The sequence below is a fragment of the Saccopteryx leptura genome, chromosome 3, assembly GCF_036850995.1.
Source record: "Saccopteryx leptura isolate mSacLep1 chromosome 3, mSacLep1_pri_phased_curated, whole genome shotgun sequence".
NCBI classification, from domain to species: Eukaryota; Metazoa; Chordata; class Mammalia; order Chiroptera; family Emballonuridae; genus Saccopteryx; species Saccopteryx leptura.
The window spans coordinates 297517987-297540893 of record NC_089505.1 but is presented as its reverse complement, the minus strand read 5'-3'; the positions used below and the strand labels follow the sequence as shown (position 1 = coordinate 297540893).

At 41.8% G+C, this 22907-nt stretch overlaps 1 protein-coding gene across 5 annotated transcripts in view; it reads right to left on the bottom strand.

The window, feature by feature from the left end:
- Positions 1 to 3603: 3603 nt before the first annotated feature.
- The window catches only part of TPD52 (tumor protein D52), a 99624-nt gene continuing 80320 nt past the window's right edge, over positions 3604 to 22907 (bottom strand). For 2 of the 5 annotated variants that reach the window (XM_066378836.1, XM_066378832.1), the window contains exons 3-7: positions 18637 to 18785; positions 17084 to 17185; positions 10067 to 10108; positions 8504 to 8564; positions 3604 to 6209 (exon numbers count right to left, since the gene is read on the bottom strand). In XM_066378836.1, coding sequence (XP_066234933.1) covers positions 6090 to 6209; positions 8504 to 8564; positions 10067 to 10108; positions 17084 to 17185; positions 18637 to 18785 — 474 coding nt within the window. In that variant the 3' untranslated portion in view covers positions 3604 to 6089. The remainder of the gene's footprint in view (positions 6210 to 8503; positions 8565 to 10066; positions 10109 to 17083; positions 17186 to 18636; positions 18786 to 22907) is intronic. The other 3 variants (XM_066378833.1, XM_066378834.1, XM_066378835.1) reach the window with 3 other exon arrangements.

The window sequence follows — 22907 nt, the reverse complement described above, 5'->3', positions numbered from 1 at the left end:
CGGCCCCATTTTGCTGTTGGATGAGCTCAGACCTTCATGAAACCCTGACTCCAGTTCGTCGGTCTTGGCTTCTTTGCGGCCAGTCCACCCACGGTACAAAAATGCTAATGTATCTGAGCCCTCTTAGTCACCTCTGCATATCTACAGCCCCTTATAGGGAATTGAGAAGTTTCAGAATGTGCCTAAATAATACACCACCAGAGACCCCCCCCCCCCACTTCTTGAGTTTCTCCCTTTTTTTACCAATGTTAATTCCCAAAGTTCGTACACACTCTTCAAAACCGAGCCCTAACCGTGCTTGAAAACATGTTTAAGAATTAAGATGCAATTTTATATTAACTATACAAGTATTTATATGTAATTAGTTATTTTGCAAGTATTTTGATAGGGATGTTATTGTGTGACCACAGCCCCTATTTTAATAATGCCTTTATGTTCTTGTCAATTGGAAAATACAGAACATCAGACATACACTAACCCTGGAATGGTGCGTAATTGTATGAAGCACATACTTACAGATTTATCATTACTAGCCAACTGTAAGGTAATCCTTAATATATTCAGTAAGGGGCTTAAGATAAATTCTACTCCAGGTAAGTTCTCCCTTCTGGGCACCTAAGCTATTTATTTCCCTTGGCCATTACTAAAGTTTTGTGTAAAACATTTTTGCATTATTCTGTATGGCTGTTGCTAATACCTTCTACTTCCCTTTAGGGAAAAGTGGCCTGTGAGTTTACGAACCCTTAACTCTAGTCCTGACCCTAATCCTGACCTCAGGCAAGCCAATTTAATGTTAATTTGGTTTCCTCACTTGTAAAACCAAGTTATGAGAGACTGTTAAATATAAGGAAGTGTGCATAAACTTAGTATCTACAGGACAAATGGGATTAGTAATATCCCGGCTCTTAAATTCATGAGTTTTCCTGTCCTGCCTCAGCCAGATGATAAATTGCTTGAAGGTTACGACAACAGGCACTTTGAGATACATCCTCAAGTTTTTAATGTATGAGTGAGTTTGTATGAACTGATTTCAAGTTATGCTAAAGTTCTCTGCCTTTGGTAGAGCATCAGAAGCTGCAACAGGAGGAAGTGTCAAGGACTATGCCAGGGGTCCCCAAACTGCGGCCCACAGGCCACATGTGACCCCCTGAGGCCATTTACCTGGTCCCCACCGCACTTCTGGAAGGGGCACCTCTTTCATTGGTGGTCAGTGAGAGGAGCATATTTCCTCCTAGAAATACTGGTCAGTTTGTTGATTTAAATTTACTTGTTCTTTATTTTAAATATTGTATTTGTTCCCGTTTTGGTTTTTTACTTTAAAATAAGATATGTGCAGTGTGCATAGGGATTTGTTCATAGTTTTTTTAATAGTCTGGCCCTCCAACGGTCTGATGGACAGTGAACTGGCCCCCTGTGTAAAAAGTTTGGGAACCCCTGGACTAGGCAAATCAACAAGGAGCTATCCATGCACTGTCCTTCCCTATGCAGTCACCAGCAGGAATGTCAGCTCTAACATGGTATTTTAACATCTTCAGGGCACCTTTAGGATTCTGATCCTGCTCTACCCCATGAACCGAGACTTCTTTATTATATAGGGCCTCTCTTTCCCCCTGTAGCTTGCAAATTGTTAATATGCTTTGTAAAAATATTCGTAATGGCTAGTGGCAAGGAAAGTGAATAGAGAATATAGTTCAAGTTCTGGCTCCACATCTGGCTGTGATCTCATCTATAAAAGGTGACATTGGTCCTGGCCGGGTGGCTCAGTGAATAACACGTCGACCTGGCACACCAGAGGTCACAAGTTCGACCCCCGGTCGAGAAGCTATCAATGAGTGCACAACTAAATGGAACAATTAAATAAAGAGTTCGTGGTTCTCTCTTTCTCCCAATCTCAATAGAAAAAAAATTTTTTTTAAGTGACACTGCCACATCCTTGAGTAAATATTAAAAGAAATGAGTGTACAATGTCCAACACTTACTGAAAGCTCAATAAACAGTGGCTACTAGTGACTAGATGGAGGTAACCAGGAGGTTATTAGAAATTCAAGCCTCTTTAGCATGCATGAAAACCTGAAAAAGAGGATAGGGCTAGCCATACATTGGGGAGATACTAGTATCATTCTCAAGACAGTTTTTTCAGCCACAGAGGTGAATAAGATTGAGATCATATACAAGATGAGGTGGCTATAGGTAATAATACCATTTAAGGAGCTGGGAGAAGGGAATACCAGAAAATAGTCAAACTGGAAAAGAAGAGACTCAAGCCTAGAAAGCAAGGGGGAGACACGTGTGTGTGTGTGTGTGTGTGTGTGTGTATGTGTGTGTGTGTGTGTGAGAGAGAGAGAGAGAGAGAGAGAGAGGCAGAGGGATAGATAGGGACAGACAAGAAGGGAGAGAGATGAGAAGCATCAATTCTTCATTGCAGCACCTTAGTTGTTCATTGATTGCTTTCTCATATGTGCTTTGACCAGGGGCTAGAGCAGAGTGAGTGACCCCTTGCTTAAGCCAGTGACCCAGTGCTCAATCCTGCAGCCTCAGAGTTTCATACCTGCATCCTCTGCGTCCCAGTCCAACGCTCTATGCACTGCACCACAGCCTGGTCAAGCCCAAGGGAGAGACTTTAAAGCATGTTGAAATGGAGAGTATTAAAACTAGAACACACTTTAAAATAGTCAACAAAATTGTGGTGATGTTGTTTTGCTGTAATCTAGGAAAACCACCACATTAATCACTACCAGCCAACCTCACTATAAGTAACACTGAAATTACATATGAGAGTTGGCAAGAATTTCAGTTGCTTTTAGAGCATTTATTTAAATATGAAATCCTAGCAGGTGTCAGGAATATGCAGGCCCTGCCCTCTCGTGTCTTACAAATTAAGGGGTTTTTTTGTTCATTTTGACTTTAGAATCAGAATATGAATATTGTGAAATCTAAGGTTTGCAAGGTTTTATTAAAAATAATAATGCTTTATATTAACTGTAACCCAACATGGTATTTTTAATTAATCCAATTACAATGGGACAGTCACTAATGAATGGCCAAATGTCTCCTAAGGGCAAAAAATCTGATTTATCATCTAGGGAGGGCGGTTAAAGGCTATAAGGAAATATATGCAATATAATTTATATAGAATTCTAGAAAATGCAAACTAATCTACAGTAGACCAAAAGCAGATCAGGGGTTGGCTGGAGATGGGTAAGAAGAGGGGCACGAGGGAGTGGTTGTAAAGGGTGAAGGGAACTCTGGTGAAAGGGACAATTCATATTTCCATTATCTTCATTGTGGTGACAGTTTCATAGGAGTATTAACTATGTTGAAACAACAAACTGTATACTTTAAGCCATTTAAGTGTGTCAATTATACTTCAATAAAGTTGTTTTTTAAAAGAAATATATGTGATCATGACATAGGACCTTATGCTGCCCCTTCTCTGGCACATATACAGTAGTCACCTACAGATGCTTCTAGGTAACCAGCAAGTAACCTCCTCAGGTTTGACAGCTGCTCATAGTGTCTTTCGTGTCCAGCATATGGAGGGTCTGGAGAGCTGTCACACACTTTTCCTCAATAGACAGGTAAAACATACAAAAAGACCCATACCCAAATTATAGAATTTTTATTGTTTTCAAATACTATACAAAAGAAAAATAGTGTGCATATTTTGATTAACATCCAGAAATAGTGATTCTAAATGAAACATGCTTTTTCTCTATTTCAGCAATTACCTTTTCAGTTACTAAAATGACTACCCAGTGAGTTCTCTCTTCTTCTGATTACTTTGGCCTCATAAGCGAAGAACTCTTGCTTTATTTCCCACAAGCTCCATAAACCAAAGACATTCCTTTGTGAGAAGGGGATATCTTCAGGGGTTATTTTCTTCTCTGACACATCTTGAATCCTTGAATATCTGAGAGTTTTCTCTCAAGTTGCTGTTTTCTTAAAAGTGTCAAACGCAAAACAATAGAGTGGAACTCTGAGGTCATAACATTGAATCTTCCACAAACACCATTTTGAATAATATTTCTAAATCCCTGTCTATTGTTCTAAATTCACCCTCCTTCTTCTTTTGACTACTTAAGAGTGAATAATCATTTTTAGAGTAAGTGTAGTGATTCTCTGACTTCCTTTTTCACATCCATCGCCCAGACCCACACACACCCGCCCCATTTTCCACCCCATCTCTATTCTCCCCATAAGCTAAAGAGACTTGAGGATATGTCACTTAACTAAAAAAAATTGCCACCTTACTCCCTTTTGCCTTGTTGAAAGACAGTAATGGCAAGACATTCAACAAACAATATGATGAAAAGATATTGTGATAAAAAATTGAAAGAAGACATAGTTGGTAGAAAAATATAACTTAACAGTTATGCTGAGTAACCACAATATCTCTCTGTAAAAATGTCTATGGATCCACTCCTCTGGGATAATGCTTTAGTGACCTTTGCCTTAAATCCTCTATAAGGAAATAATTTACAATATGTAAGTCTGATACCATTAAGCAATGATTTAAAGTAGATGGTAAAATAGTGCTTTTTTTTAAAGCATAGATACCCATTGATTATTTAATACAAGTTGTTTCTAGACCATTGGTCTCATAATAAATATTGAGACCTATACTATTAGTATACAGAATTTATTCAGCTTTTTACACATAATAGAACAGTGTTTCAGTTACATCTAAAGTGCTAACAAAAAGTTCTAATGATTAATCCGTATGGGTAGCATGTTATTTTTATAACAGTCAACACCTGCACATTTTCAAATGTGGTTTTCATAAGATAATTTATGCCAAAGTAAATCTAGTCATGCTTTTTAAAAATGCTTCAGGTCACTCCAAGCTTGGCAACTAACATTTGGCATAAACAATAATAAAACAATTACAACTTGATAAATAACAAATACAACATTTAGGCCATAACCAAACACAACAACAAGGAAAAGGTAGTGGTAATTATTAGAATAGAGCACCATGGCTTCCACACACATACTCCCAGAGGCTCTGGTACATTCAGCACTGATGCTCAGGTTTTGAAGTAGGGGGGCAATGTCTACAGAATCATTTAATAATTTCTAACACACTGAAAATGTAAGTAGAAAAAGATGTTTTGATTTTTATTAATGCATTAAATTCTCGAATTATCATCAACCCCTTAGTACAAAATTTTTTCAAGTTACATTAGTCAAATGACTCTGTGTGCTTCTCATTTTTAAATGGTCCTAGATGAATTAAGTGAAGATGGAAATGTTTCCCCTAATGCGACTGATTTTAGCATTTTTACCTCTAACTAAATCTAAAGTACTTCCCAGCTTTTGAATTCAACATTTGACGAGAGTGTTCCTAGTTCAACCTATTGATACTACGCTATGCTTGATTCAGAATGTTCATTCTGTAGTTTACTATGAAACTCAAATTTAATCTGGTGAAAAACAGGCTGAAGTAAGTGGCATAAGAACTGGTTGGTACACTGACATGACTACTGTCACAACTGGTGATGAGGATATGAGGGTTCTACTCTCTGGTCACAAAGGAGTTTGAATGACTGAACATGTCATCACTTACAGAGCTGATGTACCTCGTCTTCAGACACCCAAGATAAAAGATAACCTTACAACAAAACAATATCTATCTATTCAAAAATAATTTCTGTAACTGGTAGTACTTCCCCTTGGATGTAAAGTAAAATTAAATTTCAGTTAGAAGTTAGAGGTTCAAAAAGGAGAAAAGGAAAATCATATAGAAGACAAAGATCAAGGGTCATCCTGGATCCAGAGCAGTTTTGTGAAGCAGGAAAACCGCATGATACCCTGCTGCTTCTCTGACCCTTCTAGGAAGGGTCCCCGGGTACTACACACACATGCTTTTCCTCAGTAAAGGGCCTGAAATGCACACTGAAGGGTGTTTCCCAGGATCAGAGGTGAAGATACTTTTATTTTGTTCAACCCACAAAGGAATTTGGTCAAAGGATTAGGTAAGGCTAAATAAAAGCAGATGGGGTGGGAATTCAGGGCAATGAACGATGACAGAATATGCTTGAGTCTTGCTGGCAGCATCCGGCAGTGGGTCACAGAGCAGAGGCAGGGCCTCACGGGCCCTCCCGCATCTGTTCTGGCAGAGGCTCCGTGGCCGTGGCGCTAGCATTCGCAGTCGAATTCAAGACTTCTCCGAAATCACCACCGGCAGTCTTGGTCCCCCCTACTTTAGACTTTTTAAAACATTCAGAAAAAGAAAAGACATGTGAATATACACTTAGCTGCATAAAGTAACTCACATTCTACTGTGGAGAACAAGTCAGGAACCCATTAGCTCAGCGGTTGAGGATTCCTGGAGGGAGTTAGTACTGTTGCACTGCTGGGTACAGTTCAATAGGAAAACATCAGCCTTCCCTGCTGAAACAGGTGGGTGAATTCTGCCCCTCCTCCTTTTCTCCCTATCTGCTCATTGTTCTCAACAGGGAGATCTGTCTGAATAACTCTGAAAGGCCTATTATTCTAAAATTTGAATTGAATTCTCTATATTTGGGTGACATTTTGTAATCCATCAAATTGTGCATTCAGCTATACTCATTCACATATCTGATTGACTACAACAAAGGAAAGGAACATAAATAAGTGTTTCCCCCAGTTATAGTGTCAGCTTTCTAACCCATTGTCTGTGGCCCAGGGCTCTGCAGACTGGGGGTCACCTGGGAGCTTGTTAGAAAGGCAGAATCTCAGCCCCTCCTCTCCACCTCCATCTCAGCACTCAAATCTGCACTTGAATGAGTTCTCCAGGTGCCTCCTACACACCTTATATATAGTGTGAAGCACTACTTCACCTTACCCGGCCTGAAACTGTGTCAATAAACTTGTGTCTCCATTGAAGACACTTGCCTGACATTTGTACAGTATTCTATGCTTTCAAAGCCGTTATACACAAGTCACTTCATCCTCAACAACACTGATGTATCTTGGTTACATCCCATTACTGACCAACAGGACAGCGACCAATACTGAGGAATCGGTCAGTGACCAAGGATACAAGTCACAGTGGGTTTAACTTGACCTTACTCAGCTCAATATTAACCACTGGCCAGAGACTCACTAAAACTACTAGAATCTAGTTGTAATTTTCTTTCTTATTTTTGGTCTCCTATCTAAAATCTTTGGGGAAATGTGCATAAATTGTACATGTGCATAAATTGTACTCACTGTATATTTATTAAATTTATTAAGACATTCCTTGACCATAAGAACATGTTAAGACTCCTTGCAATTCAGTGTGCCTGAACTCCTCCCACAACTCGTCCCTTCTCTAGTCTTTTTTAAACCTTTGAATGTCCATAGCAACCACCTTTTCCCCATCAGGCACCCGGAAGTAGCCCATGATCTGCCCCCTTTTGTTCCACATCTGATCAACCACTGCCTTTTTGTCTTTTCTAAATTCTGACCATCTCTGGGCTTTGTCTCACTGGTGCTACCTTATTAGATCGTCACCTTGACCTGGATCACAGCCCCTCACAGTGTTTGTCTTCCCTCCATAAGCACACCCTGCTTCTGTAATTTAAAAATGACGCACTTAAAAACAGGGACTCAATCGCAATTCTGCAAAACCAAACCTGAAGATTGGTTTTGAAGTTGATTTATATAAAACATTTTACTTGTTTTCATCCTTAAAAAAAATATCCATTGTGATGATGAGAATTGGTTTGAGAGGAAATGAACACATGGGCTTAGCACAAATTCTGCAGAGACGACTGGGCAGTGGATGGGAACTAAACACCCTCTCTGGTGACCTGGAATCCTGGGAGTGCATGATTGTATAGTTTTGAATGTAATCTTGAAGATGATACAGTTTATAAGTTAATAAAGCTAAGCATTATGAACAAATGTCCACCTTCACTGAAATCAAAGCAATCAAAAAATAAAATAGTTAATCATCCATGATGATCACCATAGTATCATCACAAGAAGAATGTCCAGTAATTGAGTATTAAATAATACCCATTATAAAGCATATGTAAGCAGCCATGACACATAGTATTGAGAAAGACTACAAAATGATATAGAAAACTGTTTATGAGGTACAGTTAATTCTTTTTTAAAGTCATATTAGCAGTCATCTTGCATACAATAGTACTGTCTCTGGGTGGTAGGACCATTTTTTTCTGTTTTATTTTGGTGCTTTTCTATATTGTTTTTAATCTCCTACAATAAAATTTATGTTAAATGTTCTCCAATTGCAAAAGTATTTAAAGTGAATAATGCAAAAAGCATCACAAACTTCTAAGTACTATTGTTTTTTATATTATACACTTCTTTTCAAAACTTGAAATGCTGCCATGATACAACATACACTCAAAACATTGATTAAAACTGATTATCTTAAATACCATTAATAATGTAAAAAATAAAGTTATTCAATTTCTTTAACCATTTTAGAAAGAAATAGTAATTTCAGTGATTTGCCCACACCCAAGAGAGTTCAGGCACCACGAGATAATACAAAGACCTTGTTCACCTCTCTACTTGCCTTTAAGTTTTCGACCTTTTCTTCAAAGGATTTGAAAGTTGGGGAGTTTCTACAGAAAGAAAAGAACAACAGATAGTAAAATCATGAACACTAGGGGAGAGGGGAAACTCACCAATTCTGAAAACATCATTAGTTGACTGTGTTCCCCTTAGCCATTATTCTCAGCAAAAGAACAGCTATCTTCATCTATACCACGGATGAGCAGGCGTAGACACAGATATACATTATGTAAGATTACCTGCTTCTGCTCTAAGATTTCTACAATGGTGCTTTTTGACCCCATGAGCAGAGCTAGTCTTAGACATATAAATATAGACACAGTCAAGTACCCGTGTGATGAGGAAACAAGCCAGGTTACACATCAATTCTGTCACCCCCAACCAACTTGTCACAGTGCCAGAAATGCCACTGTTAGGTCAGTTTAATATTGGTTAAGGTATCACGCTTTGGAACTCATGTTTAAGTTCACATGCTGCCTGGCATGATTCCTATGTGAATCCACATCACCAAGCAGGACAAGCAGACCAGAGGAGGTCCTGTAACAGGGATCTGGTCCCCAGGGGGCTTCATAATAGACGGGGAAGGACACACCAAAGAGAAGGAAGGAAAGAAGGAGCACAGAATAGGGCTCAGCCTCTTCACAAAGTGGCCCCGCTGACAGCTCTCTGCCCCCGCTGAGGGCTCTCCCTCCCCTTCATGTTCATCCACCTTCACCAAGGAGGGCCACCACGCCCATGTCACTCCCGTCAGGTGTCTTCAGCTTTTATACTATCTGCCGGACCCCAAATAGCCTTCCTGCTATCAAGATGAAAAGGGTGGGGACAGGAGCAGGGACCTCCTCCTTCCCTCAGAGGCGATGGGTGGCCCTCCCAAAGCGAGGTCCCCAGACCAGCTGCATTGGGAGCTCTCAGAAGGCTGCTCACAATGCTGATTCTCAGGTCCCACCCTGGGCTGACAAAATGAGAAACTCCAGGGGCGAGGGTGGCAAGCAGGGGGATTCTAACAAGTCCTCCAGGTGGTTCTGCTGTACTCTGACATTTAAGTCAAGTGCAGATGGTTAGAGACCCTCTGCTTGCTTCTCTAGGGAGGTAGATGAGGTCATAACATGTACCACTTCCAAGTTTTTCCTGATGGAAGGGTAGAGGGATTACAACACAGGTGGCTCCAAACATCATGATGAGGGGAGGAGCTTGGAAAGGGGCGGGCGGAGAATGGGGAGTAGAACTAAGCTACAGCGGACAGAGGTATGGGGCACCCATCTGTGAAAAGAGAATTTATTAGATGAGTTGCGGTCACATTTTCAAAGAAACAAATTTCAGATAAGACACAACAGGTTTACAAAATAAAACAATTCTTTTTTTTTTAAATCACATTTAATGGTGCTTCTGTACCCATCCTAACATTAGAGCCCCTGAAGATGGATCCAGTGTCAGACACGCAGCTCATCAAGAAGAGCGTGCTAGTTCCCCCTTCAGAACTGTTCAAGGTTATCATCTCAATCAAGCACCAGAAAGCAGAAGACCAGTCACATTTTGTAAACACATACTTTACCTCATAGCAGGCATGCTAATTGAATGTTGAATGGAACGTATACTAAGGCAGCATTAAAAAGAGATAGAAATCAGGTTAGTACAGTGGAGATTAGACACAGTACAGCAAGCAAAAGCTTTCTAGAAGCTTGTTTCTTTGACACCATGGAGAATCATCTTTTTTTTGAGGTGGAGGGGATCAAAGTTATCCCATCATTAATTTATTATTTTTTCCCTGAGCCAATTTAACCCCAGTAAAGTTAACAGAGCTCATAATTCAACCTTGCGTCTTTATAGCACATGGCAAATCATGAAGTGCTTTCACCGGGACCTGTGGGGCATTAGGCACCATGGCTTAGAAGTTGAATGATTTACTCAAGGTCACAGCAGAATCAAGAATGGAACTCGGGTTTCTGGGACTCCCAATTTAATGTTCATAGCCTCCCCTCAAAAGCTGATGTATTCACATACAGGCACACACATGTACAAGGAGGCCAGGGAAGGGCTCCTCGCCAGAGCAAAAAAGTTCAAAACAAATCACCCGTTTGGTGACATTAAGTGAATTACATATCCCTCCTTAGTAGTAGTAGAATGTATTCTAATAAGAGACATTTGTACTTCACTGCAATGAAACAGCATATTGTTCGTGGTCATTCAAATCATTTTTGGCCCCTGTTTTATTACGACCAACTTCTTACTCAAGGGCACTGCAATTCACTGACCACTCAGGTTCAATCAAGGTCTACTCTCAGCTGTCTCCCAGAGAGGCCACCTCACAGGATTAAAATCCCTTCATTCTTGGGCTCAAAATGTCACTTTATCTGCTCATACTGTTGCTAGGCTTCGAATACTTTGATCATCGACACAGCATTTTTGGTAAATAATTTCCTTTGGGTAAGTTGAACAGTCCAAGGTATTAATGCTCTATTCTTTTAAAATGTTGTGTGTTTATGATCTAATTGTCTAGAAGACTTAGTTGTTACAAGTGACAATATGTTTCGAGTGTAGCTCCCCAAGTCCAGTTTTGCAAAAATATGTAATAATATGGAGTATGATCTGGATACAAATCAAGATACACCAGCCCTTGGTGTAGTAAAGAGAATCTGTAAACAAAACCACTTCAGCATCTTCCTAATTAATGTCTTCATAACCCAAGAAAAGAGCCACCCTGCTCAGCATTTTCTCTTCCAAAGGTAGGACCCTGTTCTGGGAGGAACTTGCTCATTCTTTTCCTGCTCGATGCTGGCTCCATATCTGAAGGATGGAATTAGTCAAAATCACCCTTCTTAGTTTACAATATAAGAGCTCCAGATGTCACTGGCCCCTCCTCGGACCCTAGTGAAGCTGCCAACAGCCACGTTGCCACAGGTACTTCCGCCATCATAATATGATACCTGGACGATCTACAAACTGTTCGGACTGAATGAAAATAAATAAATAAAAGAGTTCAGACAATTGAGATTCCTGTCCAGCGATGCTGTAATGAGAACACTCAGCCACGGTCACTCAGCAATAGGTACTTTAGCTTAGATGTCAAGAAAGACATTTTTTGGGACCAGGTGCCAGCTACAAGAACACAGAGGTGGCCCTGGCCGGTTGGCTCAGTGGTAGAGCGTCGGCCTGGTGTGCAGGAGTCCCGGGTTCGATTCCCGGCCAGGGCACACAGGAGAAGCGCCCATCTGCTTCTCCACCCCTCCCCTTCTCTGTTTCTCTCTTCCCCTCCCACAGCCAAGGCTCCATTGGAGCAAAGTTGGCCTGGGCACTGAGGATGGCTCCATGGCCTCTGCCTCAGGCACTAGAATGGCTCTGGTTGCACAGAGCAACGCCCCAGATGGGCAGAGCATCGCCCCCTGGTGGGCATGCCAGGTGGATCCTGGTCGGGCGCATGCGGGAGTCTGACTGCCTCCCCATTTCCAACTTCAGAAAAATACAAAAAACAAAAACAAAAAAAACAAAACACAGAGGTGCCCGAAACTAGTAAAAAATATCTAGAGGTTTACACGAAAAAACATGTAGAAAAATAATAAATAATTTTCCCTTAGAAATAAAGGCAAGGTGAATTAGCACTTCCTCTTAAATATATCAGAAATACCTGACTAATGAGGCTACTGAATTATTATAGTGTGCTATTACCAACTCTAAAATTGATGTTTAACACCAGAACCAAGTGGAATGAGAAGGCTCTTTTCAAGTCTTTCTCAAAAAATTAAAACATGAGTCAGTGTTCGCCATATATGCGTAGAAACTAAGGGAACAGGAGAGGATGGATAGGAACACAGCACCCAGGGAAAGCTGGCTGTCCCCAGAGGGACTCCCAGGACAATGCTCATTACTGTATCACACGTCTGGTCCCCAGCCTCACTGCACCTTTCTCATGGCATTGAAAACATATCTCTTCTCCTCCCCTCCTCCTCCTTGTCAACCACTCAAGGCAGATATCTAAAACCCAACTACTAATTTGTTGACAACATAAAATAAAAGCAGTCGCTAAGTCCGAGGTTAACAATTCAATTCAGCCAACCATCCACTCTTCCTTCAAAGACAGCATCGCTGCCACATGAGTGCTGGGTGAGCACGGCCCAGACAAGGCGGAGGCAGCAGATTTAACCACCACGCCCAGGGCCTCCTGCATCCCCAGACGGCCTCACTGCTGGGCCTGAAACACTCAAATCTACCCCAGCTCCTGCTGCTGCGACGGGTCTGGGGGCCCATGGCCAGTATTTGCCTCTGTAACTCACAGAGTAAAAAGATATGGTTTTCTTTCTCTATGTTTCCTATTATATATGTTTCTGCATATTTTCTATGAAGTCAATTATAGTCAGGACCTCTTGGCCTAGGAATTATTTTTTTTAAAAGGCTTTCCCCGGCCCTGGCCGGTTGGCTCAGCGGTAGAGCGTCAGCCTGGCGTGTGGGGGACCCGGGTTCGATTCCCGGCCAGGGCACATAGGAGAAGGGCCCATTTGCTTCTCCACCCCCACCCCCTCCTTCCTCTCTGTCTCTCTCTTCCCCTCCCGCAGCCAAGGCTCCATTGGAGCAAGGATGGCCCGGGCGCTGGGGATGGCTCCTTGGCCTCTGCCCCAGGCGCTGGAGTGGCTCTGGTCGCGGCAGAGCGATGCCCCGGAGGGGCAGAGCATCGCCCCCTGGTGGGCAGAGCGTCGCCCCTGGTGGGCATGCCGGGTGGATCCCGGTCGGGCGCATGCATGCGGGAGTCTGTCTGTCTCTCCCTCCCTGTTTCCAGCTTCAGAAAAATACAAAAAAAAAAAAAAAAAAAAAAAGACTTTCCCCAACTATTAGTCTGTAAGAATTATAAAACAAAGCTTTCAAAAGATAACCTTATTTCTCTCATTTCCAAGTTTTAATCTATTAAGGCTACCTTGAACCTCCACGTATTGATATGCAATATACACTGCTCACAAAAATCAGGGGGTCAGGGGACGTCCAGGTACTCCAGTACTTTCAGCCTTTTGTACAGTGCATTTTCACCAATGAAATAAAAGTTGGTTTTGCATCTCATTTGCATAATTGAACAACTTTCTTTGACTTGTCGTTTGCTTTCCTGATGTTCTTGTTTAATAAAAAAAAGATCAAATGCTTCCTTTTTTTATCATTTCATACTCATTTTGAAATATCCCCTAATTTTTGTGAGCAGTATATTATTCATTAAAAACAGGACTGAAAATGGTAGAGACTATAATGTCAATTCCATTTTTTTTTTAAAGAGGAAAGAAGTGACTGGTAAGGAGCTGGGGAGGGGCCTCCACACGCAAGATTTTCCCTATGAATCATTCAGACAGCCTGGGGTGCCCTCCTGTGTGCATTTGCTCCGTCCTTTTAAAGGTGGAGAGAAAGAACAGTGATCACACCAATGAAACGTCACTTCTCAGAGGCACTTACACATTTTTATAGTGATGGTCACACCACATCTAACATTGTTTTGTAACTGGGTATTAATAGGGCTGTCCCATTCCCAACTTCCTGCCAGGACACCCTTCCTTCCCTAGCTCCATCAGCTCCAAGATCTTAAGGTTTTTCTGAACAAGAACCAGGTCAGGTTGAAAGTTATCCTTTGGACCTGCCCACTGGAGTCACGCTGATGTTCACAGGATAGATGCTGGGACTGAATACACAGTCACACAACTCACATAACTTTAAATAAAACTACCTTAACAGTTGCCTGGAGCACTCAGACCACTTTTAATTGAACATCAAAGATACAGAATCACCTCCTATCACTGATTTCTTGTTTTATTTTTACTTTTAAACACAATTTAAGCTTTAAATGGTTGAATATTTAGATTTGACTCATCCTTATGATTTACTCTGACCAGAAGGGCCTCAGCCATGATTACCCATTTGCTTAGGAAGACAAACAGCTAGAAAGCCAGTGACCACGAAGACAACTTGCATGCATAGAGCAGAGATGGCAACTACTTTTGGTCCTTCTGCCTGTACTCTGAAGACCTCCCTCCACCTTAGCTTTCCTTGACTACTAACTGGCTCAATGGTCTATATCAGGTGTCCCCAAACTTTTTACACAGGGGGCCAGTTCACTGTCCCTCAGACCATTGAAGGGCCAGACTATAAAAAAAGCTATGAACAAATCCCTATGCACACTGCACAGATCTTATTTTAAAGTAAAAAAAACAAAATGGGAACAAATACAATATTTAAAATAAAGAACAAGTAAATTTAAATCAACCAACTGACCAGTATTTCAATGGGAACTATGCTCCTCTCACTGACCACCAATGAAAGAGATGCCCCTTCCGGAAGTGTGGCGGGGGCCGGATAAATGGCCTCAGGGGGCCGCATGTGGCCCGCAGGCCATAGTTTGGGGACCCCTGGTCTATATAGAGGAGAGAGGAGAGGTCTGTTCAACATCATAAAGATTCCATCTATACAGCATGGTTTGAGGGTGACATCTCTTTGATGAGCTTTTTTTAATAGACTTTATTTTTCCTTTTACAACTATGAAATTCTTGTGTGTACAGTAAAAAAATATAACTACAATAAAAAAAATAATAGTAAAAACTATAAGCTAGTAAAACAGGTACTAAAAAGTACAGAATAATCATACAGTTTATCTTATATATAGTTTACCATGTACCTAAAAAACATTCAGAGTAAGTGGTATCAGATAGAAGACTACAAGTGGGAGCCAGTCTACTACGAATCCATCACAGGACCCAGGTGAAGGACCCATCCTTCCAAGAGAATCAAAGAAATGAAAGCATCAAAAACAAAGTCACACATTCAAGGGAGGAGTTCTGCATGCCATGGTAGCAATGATCCTTTAAAAAAAAGTTTAATAGAATGTCAAAATCATTTCATAGCCCTTGAACTACAATGTCAAATCCTTCTTTTTAATTTATCCATTACTCATGGTATACAAGAAACCCTCCCTTAAAAACAACAACAAAAAAAACAGTAATAGTACGTGAGACAATAATGTTCTAAATGCAAGAAAATCATGTAGTGGACAAACACAACCATCTGGCACAGCACTGTGATCTTAGGAAGCACATCCTGTCAGATGAGCCCTGAGGCACAGCAATGGCAGGGCTCTCCTTACCTAAAGGAGTGTGAAAAGGCTTGCAATCTGCAAGAAGCCAGAGGAAGCATTAAGAAACAAAGGAGGTTCGTGTAAATCTAAAACAATGAAATCACCCACTTGTTTAAAGTTGCATAAGGTATTAACTGGATTCTGAAATCCTGCACAGGTGAGTCAGCACCAAAGGAAGTGAGGGCACCTGAGAGGCATATATGTCACCATCAACGGGGTTCAAGAATGCTGCATGCATTACATTGGTCAGAACGATGGCAGAGCAACTATAAAGAGCAAGTCAGTTGGTGTTTGGGGTATGAATTATATTGTACACAAGTTGCTGAACTTGTCCAGCCAACAGAATTCTGGTTGTAAGATCTACTGTCCCCACCAATGACAAGCACAAAGTCATGCACCTTAAGGGTTCTGTTTTTGAAACACCAATCTTTCATGCCAACGGAAGCACAGCCAACTCATACCACAGCTGTCCTTGCCCACACTATTCTAACCCACGTGGTGGGGGCACACAAGGGCACTGGGAAGCAGGTTTATCAGAATGGACAGGAAAATTCTATAGACTCAACTCAAAAGGCAACACACAGTAAAAAGCAACAATGCAAAACCAAGACTGGGGCATAAGTAGGGATGCGGACATGGCTTACAAATTAGTGCAAATCAGTACACAAGTGAGCATGGTAGTAACACCAGGGTGTGAAAATGTGCCACAGAGAAGGGAAGGCAGGTCTCAGGCCATGAGTGTGACAGGTGCTCCTGGGCTCACCCTGCAGTGAGACCCCCGGCTCGGCCCACAACCACAACTTGCCACCATGGGGAAGGAAGGACTCAAAGGACAGAAGTTCACAACCAGAATTGTTCAAGAACCATAAATGAGATCATAGGGTAAACATTTTGAACACTACACATATGAGTTAAGATAGCAAGCCCTGGCCCTGGCCAGTTGGCTCAGTGGTAGAGTGTCAGCTCAGCATGCGGAAGTCCTGGGTTCAATTCCTGGCCAGGGCACACAGGAGAGGTCCCTATCTGCTTCTCCACCTTCCCCCTCTCCTTTCTCTCTATCTCTCTCCTCCCCTCCTGCAGCCAAGGCTCCACTGGAGCAAACTTGGCCTGGGCGCTGAGGATGGCTCCATGGCCTCCACCTCAGGTGCTAGAATGGCTCCGGTTGCAATGGAGCAATGGCCCAGATGGGCAGAGCATCACCCTCTTGTGGGCATACTGGGTGGATCCTGGTTGGGCGCATGCAGGAGTCTGTATCTCTGCCTCCCCGCTTCTCACTTCAGAAATATACCCCCCCCCCAAAAAAAAAGGTGGCAAGCCCTGAAAGAACTGAGATGGCACTGCAGGCCCTGGTGTGAAGGTGTGCCCCGCCCAGGAACATAACCCCGTGTCCCCCAGAGCAAGAGTTGGGACATCAAGGCCACCACAGCATATTGCCATTTGCCTCAGCCACTTAAGCAAGAAAAAAACGAAACATACTTGACGTCTTCCAGCTTTTTGGTGATGACAGACCCCACAGAAGCGAAAGCAGCTGAGGCCTTCTGTCCAGCCTGCGACAGCGTTTCCGATGTCTTTTTGTATCTGTATCAAATTAAAAAGGAACAGAGCAATGAGAAAAGTAAGCCAACCTTTATTTTTTCCCTAGAAGATCTCAAATCCTTCACAACCACCAGGTCAAACATCATCACAGCTTCTAAATCCTTAACCATCACCTCGGGCACAACCTTCTGCATGGCCTCAGGACGGCAGGAAAGACAGAGGTCTGTGAGGGCCCAAGGCAGCTGGGGGAAGGGCTAACAACAGCTATGGAACAACAATGACAATGAGCCAGAAGCTGAGAAAAAATGACCCCCTTATCCTTGCCTTTGCCAGTTAAGTCAAAACAAACAAACCAAAAAAAAAGAAATCAAATTCCTCACATACCTTGTACAAGTCTATCTCCTAAAAAGGGGCCAGAAGCAAGGATGGGGGCAGGTACGTTGTTATCCAAACGAACTGGATGAGGGTAAAGAAGTTTTTTAATGTTGCATGTCTGTAGAGCTACCAAATAAGGGCTCGTGGACTCTCAATAGAAAGTCCAATATTTAAAATAACTGTGACACTTGAGTGTGATGCTTGCTGGGACACGAAGGGACGAATCACCACCTCCTCTTCACCTCTCCCCAGGGATTTGCAAAGGGGAAACCGAAGACAAGACAAAAGGACACGGTACCTACAGGGAAGGGTCCAGAGCCCACATGATAGACAAGAATCCCCTTTCATGGTCAGTACTAAAAACAAATTCAGTTTGTGGTGATATCATCAAAGAGGAGTTTCCCACGTGTTTTCTCACTGCCTCCCTGTACGGGCAGGAAGTGGACCCCATGGGTGGGCACACTAGCATGGTCACATCAGATGCAGTGGGCCCTGCTGCCGCTGGTCACCAGCTCAGCAGAAGGGACGGAATACAGATGACAGGGAACACAGTTCAGAGCCTGTACCCAGACACGTGCTCCTCCTTGTGCCAGAAAACAAAAGGCATCATGATGATGAGGCCGTATCAAAAGTTGCAGGGTCAAAAAGACTAAGAGATTAAGAGGTGAGCCTCTACCACCAGAGAAGGTGACCCAAAGGTCTCATGCTCAGTGCAAAGCAGGGTAAAAGAAACTGGTCGAATCCTGCCTCCACTTTTTGATAAATGTGTGACCTGAAAATGTGTCTGGTCTGGCTTCCTTATCTAGGGTTATCTCACCATCCACTCCGTTCAGTTATGCTCAGGACTAAATGACACATATATCTCTATCTAGTAAGTCACTTTGGAACTTGTTTTATTTCTTTGAGTCACACTCTTTCTAGTCCCTAGAACAGTCTGGAAGGCCAATGTTAGAGAGGAGTCAGTTACACTTGAGAATTAGGGGGAAAGTGCCTTATTTACTACAAAAAAAAAAAAGTTGCAGAATCATCCTCATTGCCTTTCTATTCCCCTCCCCAGACAAAAAGAGCAAAAGCGTCCTTTACAATTTCCAAAAACAGTGTGTGGTCGGGGGACCTACGCAGGTGTCGCGGTCACATCTTGCCAGCCTTTGGCAATGTTCTGTTTCAGCTCCTGCAGTGAACTGATCCCAAGTTTCCTCTTGATCTCTGCGAGGTGCTTCTCTTTCGCTGCTAAGACCTGAGACAGAGTCTGGATTTCTTCTTCCACCTGCAAGGAGGAGGTTGGGGTAAGAAGACAGTATGGTCATTCGATAAGATTATTAGTACAAAATTACACCTGAAATTCTCGATTTATTTTGAAACATTTTTTGATTCATTTATCTGTCTCTTTAAAGAGAACATAGGACATGTTGTTAAGTAAACTGGTTACATGCTCATTTCTCCTGGGGAGAGGGGCTTCTCTTATCTCTTCCACCGTATTTCCATGTTGAGTTGTCCACAACCCTTTCCCCTGCCCCCACACTTCCTTTCTCAGCTGTCTCATGGAGGCTCTCTACACAGATAGAAGTCAAATTATTCTAACATCCTCCCTCCTGACTTCTGGTGCACATTTCTTGCTGGACAGTTCTACTTGAATGCCCATAAAAACTTATATTTGCATACTAAATCAAACTAGTCTCCATCCCCCACCAAAACACAAAATTCAACTTCTTTGCATATTTCATGTGAGTTTATACAGGAAATGTCAGTCCCAGTGCCTGCCAAAGCCACAGCCATAATAAGTAAATCAAACTGTCTCCCCTAGAGGTCCCTGCAGAAGTCCCCTGTGAGCCCCTTGCTGCTAACTGACCAGCCTTTAGTGAAGTGGATAGAAGTGGGCCCTTGATCCAAGGACCACCAACCCATCAAGTGGCCAACAACCAGAGATGTGCCTGGTGTGAAAAGAGATGCTGACTCATCAGAGTCTCATTCATTCGAGAATCTCACTGGAGACACTGACATGACATGGAGGAGAGCCAGAAAGGCTTGGATCAGGAAGCCCTGAGTGCAGACGGGTCACAGTGAGATTAAAATGTGTCGGGGAAAGCTCAACTGCACTTGAGGACGGCCAAAATCTAGGCCAGGAAACCAGAGAAAAAGGGCGGATTCTCAAAGAGAAAAAAACGCTCTTTTGTCTGAGGAAGATAAAAACTGGATCCCTAAAATATATTCGTTAATATTCAGACCCACAGAAAGATGCTTCTCCAGGCTGGTTGCAAAGCCACATTCTCAACCCTGAGCTGCACGACATGTCTATGACTGCAAAGACAACATGGCCTTTAAAACAACATAATCATGCTATTAAGTAAACCATTTCACTGCTCATTAAATCTTTTAGAGGACATGAAGCAAAGAAGAATAGTACTCAAGAAAAGGAAAGAAGGATAAATCAAATTTAATGTGGCTGCCCACCAAATAGAATAAAGGATAACATAACTCCAGGACAGCATTAATTTGAATGTAGGTCCAGAACAAAGATAATCCTCTGTCAGAGGGAACCTCACCTATTAAACTGAAGTGTGGAAAAGAAAGGCTCTTAACATGAGTAACTTTTGTTAAAACTTACTTTCTCTAAAACAAAGAGACTTATAGCAGAACTTACTATTCCTGGCCTTGAGGCCAGTCTCCCAGACTGTGGCCTTGGGCTAGCTTTGTAAGGACACAGGTGTCCTCAGAATGTTTCTCCCTAAATTAACCCTATAGTTACACATTGTAAGAAAGCTTGTTTCACTGCTTTGTTTTACTGCTATGCTTTCTCCCCTCCCCATTCTCAATCAGTATGTAATTCCACCTATAAAACCTAACTCCAAAATGCAGTCGAGGTCTTGATTTGAAGGGCTTTGGCCTCCGTGTGGTCTGCATAGCCAGCTAATTAAAAGACTCCTTAATTTCTTAATTTGGTTAATTGATTGATTGTGTGGCAAGATGTCTTATCTCGCTGTTCCAATACAACATATATAACAATACCAACTTTTGAAGTCACATTTTAAAAGCACTTTTGACAAAGTGGAATAGGAAAAGAGAAAGGCAAAAATCTGAATAAATAAATAAATGAAGTTAAGGATCAAGAACATTAAATGATTTTCCCTAAGTCATCAAACTAATAATGTAAGAATCAAAATTTCAACCCAGGTTGTCTGACTCCATGTCTCAGTTTACTGGCTAATTCTCATCACAGCTCATTGTTCGGTTTCCAAAACTCTTTCTTTCCCCAAACTCCAAATCTTCAGATATGTCAAAGAATAGACATAAATGCTAAGTTTTTGACCCTTTGGCATTCTCTGAAGTATTAACCTCCCCTAATGAAAGAAAGATCACTGTAAATCTTTCTGAACAGCACATAACCCAGTGTATTCCTCACTTTCTTGGTTAGATTGTGCCGAGTGTATTCCTGTCTTTCTTGGTTAGATTGTGCTGCTAACATGAACTCAATCATATGAGCAAACCATAATAACTACAGTGCCTTAATTAAAAAAAACACACATGTATTCGATTTATTATATAGTCATTATATTATGTATTTTCAATATACTATATGCACCTTAAAAGAATAAAGGAGAGCATAATCAGGAATCTCTGATATAAGTAAAACCAGTAAGTGGAAAAGTTACTACAGAGCTACAGTAATCAAGACTGCGCAGCACTTGGTATAAGAATAGACATATTGATCAATGGGACATGGTTGAGAATCTAGAAGTAACCTGTACATTCATGGTCAATTGGTTTTCAACAAGGTACAAAAACAATTGAGTGGGAAAGAATAGCTTTACCCACAAAGTTGCTGGGACAACTCGATTTCCATGCACAGGAATAAAGTTGGACCCCTAAATCAGACTAAATACAACATTTACCTCAAAATGGATTCAAAATCTAAATGTAAGAGCTAAACAATAAACCTCTCAGGAGAAAACACAGGGGTAAATCTTCACAGCCCTGGATGTGATACCTAAAGCACAAGCAAACCCCCCCAAAAAAATACTTGATAAACTAGTTTTTTATTTTAAATCAAAATTTAAAACTGCTGTACTTCAAAGGCCACACCATGTAAAAAGTAAAAAGATAACTGACAGAACAAGGACAATATCTGCAAATAACATATCTGACAAGGGCTTAGTATCTGGAATATATAACAAACACTTACAACTCAATGAGAGGACAAGTAATCCGATTGGAAATGGACAAAGGTCTAAACACAGTAGTTCCCCCTTGTAAGGTATCTCCCCCCCAGAAGGAAGGAAGGGGCTGGAGCCACGAAGTGTGGAATAACAAAGGCTTTATTGAGTACAGAGAGCATCCGCCTGGGGAGGTTCCTTGGCCCCAAGGAAAGATGGAGGCCAGGGAAGTCGCAAGTGGTGACCCGCGTGGGAGATATTTAAAGGGTCCCTAGAGTGGTCGAGCTAATATGAAATCTCACTGGCTGGCAAGCAATCGCTTTTTTCCAAAGGGTTCCTGGGAAGTTTCTTTTGGCCTACTTGGTTGTGGGCGGTCCTAGCCAAAGTTCGCAGATCTGACCTTTCCCATTATCCACCGACCTTACACCCCTTATCCATGGTTTCACTGTTACCCATGGTAAACCACAGTCTGAAAACATTAAATGGAAAATTCCAGAAATCAACATTTCTTAAGCTTTAAATTGCATGCCATTCTAAGTAGTGTGATGAAATCTCAGGCCATCCCACCCCACCCCATCCGGGATGTGATTCATCCTTTTTTCCCAGTATCTCCACACTGCAGATGCTCCTCGCTCATTAGTCACTGACTAGGCACCTGGATTATCAGATTGACTGTATGGCAGGACTTGTGTCCAAGTCACCCTTATGTTTACTTCTTAATGGTCCTAAAGTACAGGAGTAATGATGCTGACAATTCAGATACACCAAAAAGAAGCCGCAAAGTGCTTCCTTTATGTGAAAAGGTGAGTACAGTATGGTAAGACAGTCTAAGAAAGGCAAGACACCACACTCACATGACTTTAGCATATTGTTATAATTTATTATTGCTAATCTCTTAATGTATCTAATTTATAAGTTAAACTTTATCATAGATATGTGTGTATTAGAAAAAGCATAGTATACATAGGGTTCACAACTATCCACATTTTCAGGCATCCCTGGGGGGGGGGTCTTGGAACCTGTCCCCAATGGATAAAGGGGGACTACTAGAGATATTTTACCAAAGAAGTTATACAAATGGCCAGTAATCATATACGAAGATACTCAATACCATTCATTAGTAATTAGAAAAATTAATGAGATTGATCAACCTTCAACCTCACTAGGTTGGCTTTAATCAAAAAAATGCACGAAGTGTTGGTAAGGATGTATAGAAATTGGAGACCTCATACATTGCT